The sequence below is a fragment of the Myripristis murdjan genome, chromosome 24 (assembly GCF_902150065.1).
Source record: "Myripristis murdjan chromosome 24, fMyrMur1.1, whole genome shotgun sequence".
Classification (NCBI taxonomy): Eukaryota; Metazoa; Chordata; class Actinopteri; order Holocentriformes; family Holocentridae; genus Myripristis; species Myripristis murdjan.
The window spans coordinates 29225052-29238150 of NC_044003.1; the positions used below are offsets into that span (position 1 = coordinate 29225052).

General features: G+C 39.1%; 1 protein-coding gene across 4 annotated transcripts in view; it reads right to left on the reverse strand.

Moving 5' to 3' along the window:
• Positions 1–11652, reverse strand: part of gtf3c2 (general transcription factor IIIC, polypeptide 2, beta) — a 29906-nt gene extending 18254 nt beyond the window's left edge. For 2 of the 4 annotated variants that reach the window (XR_003927934.1, XM_030046956.1), the window contains exons 1-10: positions 11471–11652; positions 10653–10716; positions 10350–10461; positions 4324–4921; positions 3529–3668; positions 3032–3216; positions 2691–2782; positions 1948–2025; positions 1394–1495; positions 179–406 (exon numbers count right to left, since the gene is read on the reverse strand). Coding sequence is in view for 3 of the 4 variants with exons in the window: in XM_030046956.1 (XP_029902816.1) it covers positions 179–406; positions 1394–1495; positions 1948–2025; positions 2691–2782; positions 3032–3216; positions 3529–3668; positions 4324–4921; positions 10350–10461; positions 10653–10658 (1541 nt within the window). In the remaining variant the exon portion in view is untranslated. Of the gene's footprint in view, positions 1–178; positions 407–1393; positions 1496–1947; positions 2026–2690; positions 2783–3031; positions 3217–3528; positions 3669–4323; positions 4922–10349; positions 10462–10652; positions 10717–10827; positions 10912–11470 lie in introns of those variants that run through there. The other 2 variants (XM_030046958.1, XM_030046957.1) reach the window with 2 other exon arrangements.
• Between the last annotated feature and the right edge of the window lie 1447 nt (positions 11653–13099).

The window sequence follows — 13099 nt, forward strand, 5'->3', positions numbered from 1 at the left end:
AAAACATGAAGTAACAGTGCACTGACTGAGTTCTGAAGTTATGAGAAAAGTTATAAAAAGTTCTGAAGTTATGAATTGACTTATTCAACAGTATAAAATGGTCAGAATTAATCAGCTAAATATGCATATCAGCCTTTACAAAAACACAATGGTGGAAGCCTGCAGAATTAATTCCTACCTGTTGTCATATTCCAACTTGCCCAGGTCCCACAGCTGGATAAGTCCAGGCTCGGTGTACTTCTTGTTGGCAAAGTGCTGGTCGTCCATCCCTCGATGGCAGGCCAGAGCTACGTACTGTTTAGCTGTGGCATCGTCTGGTGATGGACACCACTCCATGGCCCAGACTGGCCCGCCTGCATACAGGAACATATCCCAGCGCTGCGGGTGGGGGGCCACCGACTCAAACCTTTGCGAAATGTAATCTCTAAGTTTTCATCTGGGTTACATTCCAATACTAACTCAAAATCTCATGTTAAGGATACAGCTGATGCTGTTTTTCAGAGAAGCTTCCAATGAGTAGGCAGGAAGGAGTATAAGTGTCTTGCTCAAGGATACACAATTTCGACAGGACATATAGTTGGCACTGAGCCTGACATCTCCTGGTTACAGTTTACAGAAAAGAAAAACTGCATGCCCTGGCCTAAACAAGCATAATGTGCAAGAAAAAAGGCAAAAGCAAAAAAGGGGGGAATTAATTTTATTTTCTCCAGATTCTGGTTCCATCAATGCCCAGTCTTGGATTTGCTGTGTATGAATTTGCGAAAAGATTTTATCAGCCTGCAAACTTTCAAAAACACATTATGCACAAGAAGTGGGTGAAAAAGCAGTAGCGGAAGAAAGACAAAAAACAAGATGAAGAAGAATATGTATTTAAAACCAATCAGAGTCCAGTGCTTCAGGCTTGGACCCCAAATACAGTACCTCACAGTATGTAAATACAAATTGGAATAATTATGATGGAGACATTGTCAGCTTTCTATTATTTGTCAGTTTGATCACACTAGAGATATACGGCAGATTTCTCACTTCACTCTGCGTTACACAATGTGAAATGTGATGTGATGCAATTTTATTTCAGTGGTTTGGAAGTTAGCAAGAGAATGTGAAGCATGTGTTTGAAATAAAGACATGCACCTCCCAAATTATGAGTGAGTATGTCATATCTTATTTTGCATACAATAAATGATGGCCAAAACCCTTGGAAGACTGCATTACAACTTTCATGTAATGAAATTTCTCATAAAACAAAAACTTCCAGGTTCATCTTTGCAGGAAAATCAGTAAAATATAAAAGAAAAATCACTGCTTCCTAAAATTAATGAGGCACATTGTTTAAATGCTGAAATAAATTTGGATATGGATAATATGATGTTTGATTACTGATCATCCTAACCTGTTGAGTCTTTGCAGAAGCGTCTCTTCATTGCGGAGGCCTTCTCTGGAGACTTTGAAAGCAACAGACTGGAGCTCCTGAGGTAGGTATTTCTCCAAATCACTAAAGAACACGTAAGACACACAAAGGATGAGGAACTTCCTTACAGTTAACAGAAGCTTTGCAGTTGTGTCAATCTTCCAGCAATTACAGCCTGTTTTTTCAAGGGAAAAAACAGGCAGTAATTGCACAGTGAATGTAAGCATGGAAAAGAAGATGCTATCTGAAAAAGATTGAAAAAGTAGCAGGGCTGTAGGACCATTCAGTAACAATATAAGTACTACTGAACAGCCTGAAGTACACATTGTTTCCAAACATAAGATTCTGTGACACAGTAAAGAGTTTTGAATCTTTAACCTTAGTTTCCTCTCCAAAATAGTCAGTTGTAGCTTGAGAAAGGTCATTATTAAAATACAGTATACCTCCCACTTTGTTGTGGTCATTTCCCACATGCCCATCAGTGAGAAACTTGAACAAAGATTTACTTAATATGATTGTAGATTAAAAGTACTTACCAGCTTGGTACAAGGTGCCAAGCATTGATGGAAGGGACCCATTCTGGGAACACCCAGCTGCTGCAGTGCTCTTCCAGACTGAAAACACACACACCATGATACTGTGTCACAAACAAACACATATAAACACAACCACTGCAACAAAACCAGCCAATAGATTCAAATATTGTAATATGAGTGATATATGGCAAGAGTTCTTAGTGTCATTTTGTCAAACTCCTAGCTCACTTGAAAATCACAAAAGTATTTGTAACCTGCATGCACTGACAAGTAACACGGGAGAAGGCTGCATTTTAAGAGCACTTTTATTTGAGCCAGCGGTTTGGCATAACAATACAACCATGGTGGTTTACAACACAATCATAACCCAAAACAGAGTCACGGACCAACGAGACCTATCAAAACAGCAGAATTCTTGTATAGTGATTGAGCCGTCCATCAGCACCGCATAGCAAACACACAGTGAGGGACAGACTATTTCATTTCCAAGGTCCATAAACCAACTAACAGAAGAGTGGAACCCTGGTGTAGTGAAGTTTAAAAGTACTGTGTTTCAGTAGAAAGTGCATTCATTCAATACCAACAAACAAACATTTACAAACTGTGTAAATTCTGCATATATACATATAGCAGTTTTTTAAGTTACAAATATTAAATGAAAAAAAGAACTAACTTGGACAAATATTACCATGTAGCTAGAAGGCCTGGGATTAATTTAAGCAGCACTGAGCGCAACTACTTACAATTTCTTGCTTGATTCAATTGATTCCTTGACAGTTTGCATGACGTTGAGGGTGAGTCCATTGGGAGCTTTACCATTCATTTTTTTCTGACCCTGCACAGAAGAGCAGAGAGGATAAGAAAATCAGGTTTTATTTACAAGTATTTAAATTAAAGGCTACTGTAATTCAAGGGGCTGGTAGGGATGAAATTGGTCTAGAGGGTGCTGTACCACAGATTTCTGCTCATGTTGCTGCAATTCTTTGGGTCACTGATTAAGGTTGATAAGGTTCATAAATTAGTCGGCCCCTTTAATCTATCTTTCTACTGCCTTATGGTGACAGGAAAGGAGAACTGCACTAACAATGTTCCTGTGGAAGTGTGAAGCTCCTGGACTTTTTCCAGCTGGCTCCAAGTCTGAGTCAGAGTCTGAGTCCTGTGCCTCTTCTCCTTCCATATCCTCTTCTTCACCATCTGGTAGAAAATCCTCATCTTCTGCAGAATCAGCACTGTCAAAGTCCATGAACGTCCTCTTTTGGCGTCTACTTCCTATTAAACACAAAACATCCTTTATATCGGAGTATAGGGAGACCTGCAATGCCGTCACTACAATTGATAGTGCTAATTTAGTCTTATTCCTGGAACCTATACACAAGTGCAAATAATGTTTGTACATGCTACATCAAAATTCATCATAGTTTCAAGTGCAAACAGTTACATTCAGAATGAAATTTGGTGCAATTATACTCTTTGAAGGAAAAAGAAAGAACAGCGTTTATATATTAGGACCTTGTTTATCCCAAACCACATGGTAATACATTAGGATTCCATATTCAACGTCAAGCAGGGTATCTATGGTACCTTTGCCGCCCTTAGGACCTTTCTGTCTTGGGCCTGAGTCTGGACTGGATCCCTCACCATTTGCCCCTGGCTGGGATCCCACATCATCACTGCAATGCGTGAACACCTCTTTTGCCAGGGAATGAAGATACTTCAGTGCCCTAGTAGAATAATTGTTAGAACATTGTTAGAACATATTTGATATTATCCTGAATGACTGGCTTGCTCTATCAAAGCTTGTATGCCAAAAGATCCTTTCTAGTTCTGAATAAAAAATCATTGTAGAAGTCTGATGCAAAACTGACTGCTGAATGTTATGGGGTTACCCAAAAGGCGAATAGCTTTGGGCTGTCCCTGCGCTCTGATCTGTCAATAACAACTTTGCCAGTACCAAATACTGCGGAAGTTTAATAGAACGGGCCAAGTTTGTAAAAATGAATGTCCCCTTGACCCGCGTCACTTGGCAATTCCAGCCAAGCCCACAGTCGAATGTACACAGATAAAGTCACGACCTTTCAACACCTTGCTCTGTGGGAAGGGTGACAAGAGGTTTCGGTGTGTATGCCTCTGGCCCATATGCATTAATAGCATTACCTTGGACATGGCAATTATGAAGTGAAGATACACTGCTTAAAAGTAACACATTTGCTTTTTTGCTACATTCATCATCAGTAGCAGAATTTATATATCTTTTTCTTCACTTCCACTTTCTCCAATAACCTCTACAGGACATACTGCTTGTAGAAATTAAGAATAAAATATATCCATGTTGCAAAAAGATACATAAAATGTAGTGACAGACTTGATGTGACCTACGCTTTAGCAGCAACTCTCCTGGGGCGCCCACCAGGTGTGGTCTCATCTGCAGGTTCAATGGGGTTTTCCTCCTGATGCTCCTGAGGTGCCGAAGTTTCAACTGGTGCTCCTTCCTGTATGGTTTTCCTTCTCACATACTTCCTCTTTGGCTTTGGTGTCTCCTTTTCCTGTATCCCTGTTTCTGCACCCGGACCTTCTGCTAATGAAAGGTCAACTTTTGTGGGGATATTTTTCTTTGCAGGAGTCTTTTTGGCAGGAGTCCTTTTTGCTGGAGTCTTCTTGGTTCCTACTGTCTTTTTAGGGGTTTCCTGGGTTGTTTCATCAACAGACTGGGGGTTGTTGTCGGTTGCTTCTTTGTCTCCATCTGTCTTTGCTTCCGCTGCCTTCATAGATTTTCTTCTCTTTGCCGGACTCTTCCCAGAAGTTTCCCCTTCTTCAAGGCTTTTTTGAACTGAGGTCCTTCTGAGTCGTTTCTGTCCGGGACTTTGTGTGACTTTCTCATCAGTTACATAATCAAAATATTTGGGATTTTTCTTTCGTTGTCGTCCCTGTGACCTGCAGGTTAAATCTGACAACTGTTCGGATGGCTGCTCTTGTCCTACGAGGAGATTGATATTATTATACATGAGTTATATAAAGGTTTGAAATAAACTGAAACAATATGCCAAGAGATAATTCAACTCCAATCATAAGAACCACATGCACCTGGCTCCGCAGAGATCAAACTCCACCAATACATTTTCTTTTGTCATTCTTTTCATGCTGTATTCCTTCAATAAGTCACATTATTTTAGTAAAGAAATATACTTATGGAACATAGCACATGTCATGTTTGAAGAACAAACAACTCTAAAGAATACACTTTTATATTTAAAATACTTTAGAACCATGGTGAAAACTACAGGGGAGCCAGGGGGAGAGGAGCTCTGAGTTTGTGTATACTAGGCCTAGCTAACTAGAGGCTAACTCAGATTGACTGACTGACTGCACATCAAAGGTCTCTCAATGCCAGCGAAGTCACAGCTAAGTCCAAGTCACTTAGCTGCAAGTCAAGTCAGGTAACAAGTCTCAATGCTGAATAAATATGTATATATGACCACCCCTGATAATCATTATTCTACCACCTCTACAATACCACTGCAGATTATCAAAAACACATTTACTATCAACAACGATCAGAATCTATGTAGAGCAAAATGTCTTTAAAGTACATTTTCAGTGGAAAAAAATGAACAAAAAAAATGTACTTCTGTTTGCCATGGATTACTTTTTCAATGAAAAACTTGTAAAATAAACTACTACTATTCCCATGATTGCTTTGGTTAACTTTGTAGTACAAAAGGACAATGTGAAAAAAATTTACTTGCATATCTGTTCCTTTTGTATAATGTCCTTTTCTTTATTATTCAGATGTTTTTGTTTTCTCCCGGTATCAGAGAGATAAGGACTCAATTACTCATACTCCATTACTTCCCATTTCAAATCAGGTACTCCGTGGTGTTTAGGAGTCATTATAGCCAGGTTTCACTTGCAGGAATTTTCAGGGACTAGGAACTTTTAGACGTACTGTCTGTGTTTTGACCACAGGGACCAGGGTAAAAAAAATTAGTTACAAGGACTGTTTTTTTTTTTTTACTCTAGAGCAAGTCAGACTTAGGGACTTTTGAATCACTCAGGAACATTGAGGGGTGGGGCTTGCAGCACAACATTTCTGATTGGTCAAACACACGCAGCGCAGCTGCTTCAAGTTGTGTACTTCATTCACATAACAAGAGAATAGTCTAGTATCAATTTAGAACAGTGTAGGATGAGGGTAGGCCATTTCTCTTTGTTCAATAACATTAAATGTAAACTGAGGCTTTGCTAACGACTTCTCGACTCATTGTTTAAAAAAGATGAGAAAAAAATAAATAGATAGTGTGATCTGGCTAAAAGCATAGCTGACTGTGTGGTGCTATGCAACACACACACAAACACACACACACACACACACACATACACACGACTATTTTTCTCCTGCAGGCAAGAGAACAGCTGCTAGCAATAGAGAAACATTGTAAAAAGTCAATAATCTGTTGACAATAATTGGGTTAAAATAGGTTCAATAGCCTGATGCTTCACAACTGTAAAAAATTAAAAAGTAAAACAGCTGGTGCTGTTTCATATGTCAGTGGACTAATTTGCCAAATTCTTGCAGGTCTTCAGACCACGATGGAAATGTAGACAGCAAGGGTTGAAGGAACCTTTTTAGTTCCTTGAAAAGCAATCCCTGGGATTACTTTGCCTATAAGAACTATAAGAAGTGAGATTTTCATCAAGTCATCAACAAAAAAAAACCCCGAGGCTTATAGATGAAACCTCACCTCAATGATGAGTGTAAGCAATAATAAGTCATGCAATCAACAAAAGGGATGCTTTCACTTTGACCAGTGGAGTTTACACAGTTGCCCAGTGAATGAGTGAGTCTCTGACATGTGGGGTGTGTTCCAAGCTTCTATTATGTCAAGTCTGTATCCCTATGAACCGATTTATTAGACTCAGACTACAGGGCCAAGCAGGTTGAGGACGTTTAACAAGGAGTACCAACTGGTTGCCATACCCTTTCATCAAGTAATTTAATCTGTGCATAAGCTGTTTTTGGATTTCTTCATTAGGCTAAGTTATGACAAGAGGCATCTTAGTGACTCTGAGTGATCAAGTGACTCAACAGCCTCACGCATGAACTAGCTTTAGCTGCGAACCCTCATTAGGTAAACTAGTGTTACTAGCTAGCATAGCTAATTTTTGACTTACCTTTCATGGTGAAAACTTTTACAATTGTGCACAAAATTCGATGTGGTCGACAGTGGACTAAAGTAGTTAACTGCATCTTCACTCCACACTTCTTATAGTGGGCCATTCTGGAATTTACCTCGACTGCATATTGAAAGTATCCGAATGAAATGACCCTTGACAGAGACATCCTCAAATTGCTGGGCTGTGTAATAACAGATTGAGGGGAGCTTGAAAGGCAGAACACACTGGTAGACAATTACACATCCGTAATGTTGTTAACTGTCAAACATCAACTTAAATCCATACAAAAATAACAACAAACAAGCTTTTTTTCTTCTCAAGTAATCATAAGTCAAATCGTGCCAATCCCATCAGGGATCCCATGTCTAAGTCAAGACCAAGTCATTTCTAATTTCTGAAGTCCAAAGTCACAATAAATGTGTCTCGAGTCATCTTGACTCAAGTCCTCACCTCTGCTGTTTTAAATGGAAAATGTGGCAATAGGATGATGGAATATTTTCCAAAAGATGTGGAGAGTATGAAGACAGATGAAAAACAATGACACAACATGTAGGCTAGTAAGTGAAGTGATAGCTTCTACTCCTATTCCACATTTCCCAGGTCCCTCTACCCAACTTTCAAACCTTTCCCTCTGAAAGGTTCCAAAGATGCCAGGACACAACGAATTCCTATCCTAAGTCAGTCACACACTTCATTCACAGAGGAGCTCCCACTATCGTACCCCACTTCATCTCATCTCTGCCCCGGGCCACTGCATCTCAGATTGCTGTTTTCCAGATATGAATGAATAATATCTCATCAAAGTCAGTGTTTCCCAACCCACCCGTGCCCACTGATGTCCCAGTGATTCCTCTCAGGGCTGTTATAACTGCATCCTCATGTCACATTGTTTTAATATATGTAAGTCTGATCTGAAGCAATTTCATTTACTGTAACTGTCTAAAAGGAAAATGTTACCCTCAGACTCTCACACTGTTACAACTCATTAATCTGCAATGTTTAATGGATTTCAGGGGATATTTTTGTGATGAATGGTTGTAATTGGGGTTGCACAATTTGTTGGAAAAAATATATAAACAAACACACACACATTATCTATCTATCTATCTATCTATATCTATGTAGATATAGATATGTCAATTGTTTTAACACATATTGCATTATAGACAGCAATATGATAAACATTTCAGGTGATATCTAGTATTGTTTTTTACTTTGTGCTAAATGTAAACACGTGTAAAAGGGATATAATCATGGGAAAAATTGTATTTTGAAAAAAACGTCTCAGGATCATGTTGATGTTGATATATGAATTGTCTGAGCAAATAAGTTAGGGGCACTGCCATATTTAGAGGCCTGTGTTGTTGGTACTGTAATGTAGTGATATACTGAATTTGTAGTTGTGGGAGATTGAGGAAGACGAATAAGTTTTATAAACTAAACACAGGCTAGCAGATGAAAATAACCTAAACTGCTAAAAATTTAGAGAGTTTAACCAATATTTATTTCCAATACTACAATATCTCTACCATGTTTTGGTATTGCTTTTTAAAATACATTACTTTTTACATGTGTTTTGATCAGTATGATTGAAAATTTAAGTGTAAAAGCAACAAAAACATAATTAAGATCCTGCTCCCAAAACATCTGTGGATTTAGCCAGAATCTTGTGTGGGCACAATAACACCAAGTCTGAACTGCAACTGTCTGTGCTTATTCTCATTCGTCCAGGTCACAGGCATCTAGACTAGTCTAGTGAACAGCATGAACTGAAGAAGCCACTTGGATAAGGGGCGAAACGTCTTCTAGACATATAACTAAGTCCAGTTGACCTGGACTTACGTCAACTATGTAGGCAATGTAGGCTATGCCCATTTGCGCCTGTATAAATTGTCAACCATTTTGAACTTTGCCCAAATCTGTTGTTTGCTACTCCTCCTACAAATGTTGAGTTATCAGCACCAAATCTAGCACATGACATATCTGGACCAAGTTGGGAAAAAAGCACTTTGTTATGTTCAGAACTGTTTTGCCACAATGCATTTTTGAAGTCTATGCAAATTGCTAACTCTAACCAAAACCACCAATAACTCAGTAACTGTTTGAATAATCAGAAAAAAAAAAAATCCAAAAAAATCAAATGTGTTCTCATGTGTGGGCTGAACATTTGTGCAAAAGTACCTCTTGTTCCAACTGAATAAAACTGCTGCTATAAAACCAAAACATTTAAATCTCAGAATCAACCGTGTGGATTCTTGTTACATTTTTTTCCACATGTTCTCGGGTCACCTGCAGTTCATTGTATGAAATTTGGTCATGATTGGTGAAAAGGAGCGTGGTTTTCATGTAAAATACACATTTTTATCGAAAGTTAAAATCTGAAAAATCATTAAAAGTATACCATAGGTCGAAGAGAGCTGATTTTTTTCACTACGACCTAAAGCTAAACTGCAACCTATCTCAGAAGTCTGTCATGCTATATTTTTCAAAACATGCAAAAGCAATTAACATCTAAATCTCCAAGTGTTCATTCAAAAGCTCCCAATATTGACCCAGACTTTCTCTATATGGTAGATGAAGTGTTCCAAGTGGTGAGATCGATTAAACTGTGATTCCACAATGATATTCAGTATTTCACTTTAATTTGTACTGTATGAACATCATATTCTTTTTCACCCAGCGCTGGATCAAATGCCACCAAAATATTTGACAATTCACTTGAAACCAACTATTTTTTTGTCTTCAGAATTTTATCACTAAAATTTTTACTGTTGTTAACATTACAAGTTTAAACAGACAAAAATACCCCAGCGTGGCACACATGATGTCTTTGCCTCAAGTTGTCTCCCCAGTGCTGATGTCAGTAGATCAGTTTCACTGGGGGCACAGCGGTCCAGGGTTCAAATTCCCACATGGCCTAGTCCTATTTGCCAACAACATGGCAGTTCATGCATGAGGCATGTTTTCAGATTCCTCTTAAGGTCACATTAGATCAAAGACTGTCTTTTCTTCCTCAACCCTGCTCATTAAAAGTGTTACATTGATTCTAAGTGTTTAATTAATTGTAATTATTCTATATTTATCCTTCCTTAGCTTCGTCCTTGACATTAGTAAACAAAGTGATATGCCTTCCCATTTGAAACTACACAGTCTGATACTGGATATCATTTTTATGAATTTAAATCAAAATTCTACAGTTACTACTACTATTAATCTGACACCCATCCTACCTTGTACTGAATCAGGGGCATCCATGGGCTCTTGTTTTGATTGTTGTGCTGTGTTCCTCTCATCAGATGCTTCCTCATGTGTAAGAGAGAGGTCCTCACTCGTGCCTTCCTGCTGCTCAGAAAACAACAACAGTTACATTTCATTAACAAATTCACATACATATCCTGTCAACCCTGTATATACAGCATGGCACCATAAACACCCTTCTCAAAACACATTTAAGTACTTGATGTCACTTATCTAAGCACAGAAAATAAGCTACACATGTAATAAGGGCATGTATTAAAGTTGCATCATGATACCTCCATATGTTTCCTCCCTTGGTCTGGACCCGCGGGTGTCTCAAAATTGAGCCAACACGGTTAGCTGTAATGACAGCAGAATGCAAAGACTTGTCATACTTAACATATGCAGATAGATGGTCTGACACGTTTTGCTGGGGTTGCATCAGTATTTAAAGTCAACATGATCACATACAGAGACTGCTACTCCAAACTCCATGCGTTTTTTCGTCACTTTTAAGTTTCCTTGTTTACTGTCGACCGTAGATACCAGCCGTAATATGAATGAAGACGTTTTGAGACTCATCAGGGTTAATTCTTTAATTCGGCACATATTCAGTACACCAAGGAGCATTAATGAGGGCGTTTGCATCATGGTATCCTTGAGGACGGTGGATGGAGAGTTGGACCGGATAAGACGCCTCATGTTGGATGGAGATATGCACCCACCACTCGTGTTGTTCACCTAGCTCATATCAGACCACATGTCTAACTGAGCCCACTGCTAAATGCGAATGCGGTGCCTGACACTAAACTGCTCCTCAAGAGACAAGAAGCCAAAGTCCTTGCGTCCTCAGGCTACGTTGCTGTCGGCAGTGCTAGCTACCTACAGTTAGCTAACACCAAACAGCTAACGTTAACTGACCATACGGGCTACAAAGTGCTTACAGTAACGTTACTACCCCAGCAGACGTGTGTGTCTGCAACAGACACTGTAACATGAGCACTACCATGTCAAGAGAAAAGGGTCTGTGAACACACAATATGGCTTATCCTCCGTGGCTCAGACTGAACAGACTCGTATGAAATCCGGCCTGCTAAGTCTGACACCGGCTTACCGTGATCGAATCCCACGCTCTGCTACCGAGAGCCAGTCGGTGACACGATACCAGAGCCTGGCCAGCATACAGATCCTTAAATAACATACAACAAAGTCCACTATCACTGTTTCTACTGCCTTTATTTTCTGAGCAGAAAGTTATTCTAGACTACCGTGTTAGTGTTTTGGCGGCATGGTGTGTCACACTGCTCCCTACCGGTGGCCTACAGCAGTGCTTTTCAAAGAGGACTCTGGGAGGCTAATTCGAGTTTCCTAGCACAGCGACGGAAATTGTTACATTTTGGGGGGTGGGGGGCTTGTATCTGTCTATCCCTCTCACTGGGAGTTCAGACGACATCAGAATTGACTTTCTCTGTTTGTCATTTCTGTCATTTTGGCTTCACTGATTGGCCGGATGGCAGATGAGGTGAGAGAACAGGAGAAGACTGAAATTACTATTTAATATACATATTAATATATTAACATCATATGCTGATATTATATTCTTAAAATAGGATATATATATATATATATATATATATATATATATATATATACAGTACAGGCCAAAAGTTTGGACACACGCTTGATGGTTTTTGCAACTCCACTTGGGGACACATTTAAAGTTTTTGCAATTTTCCGGACTGACTGACCTTCATTTCTTAAAGTAATGATGGCCACCCGTTTTTCTTTAGTTAGCTGATTGGTTCTTGCCATAATATGAATTTTAACAGTTGTCCAATAGGGCTGTCGGCTGTGTAGTAACCTGACTTCTGCACAACACAACTGATGGTCCCAACCCCATTGATAAAGCAAGAAATTCCACTAATTAACCCTGATAAGGCACACCTGTGAAGTGAAAACCATTTCAGGTGACTACCTCTTGAAGCTCATCGACAGAATGCCAAGAGTGTGCAAAGCAGTAATCGAAGCAAAGGGTGGCTATTTTGAAGAAACTAGAATATAAACCATGTTTTCAGTTATTTCACCTTTTTTTGTTAAGTACATAACTCCACATGTGTTCATTCATAGTTTTGATGCCTTCAGTGAGAATCTACAATGTAAATAGTCATGAAAATAAAGAAAACGCATTGAATGAGAAGGTGTGTCCAAAGTTTGGCCTGTACTGTATGTTTTTTTTTTTTAATATATCTTCAGCTCTTTTCACTTCCACAGCTGTAATAGAAAATAAGATGTGTTTCCTTTTCAAGGCAAGCACATAATAAGAACTGACAAAAGTAAACAAAAAATAACAACAGACATGAGTGTATAGTAGAGTAGGTATGAGTCTCCCATGGTTTTGGAAAGGAACTGGTTGAATTTGCTGAGCTGTCAGAGCCTTTCAACTTTTAAAGCTTTGACAGCTTTAATACTTTTATACTAGACAGAGCTAGGCTAATGACTCCCATAGACTTCAAGTCTTTATGCTAAGCTAACAGGAAATGCTACTCATAGGAACTGAACCACGTGATGTACGGAGGTGAAGATGGTGTAACAAGATTACAGATTCAAGATGAACTTGATTGTGGTCCAGACTGCACACGCAACGAGAGCACAGCAGAATGAAATGTTGTTCCGTCCTGCTGAAGGCCATAAAGGAAAATACTTAAAAAACTGACAGTAAACAACAAATAATGAAGATATGAAC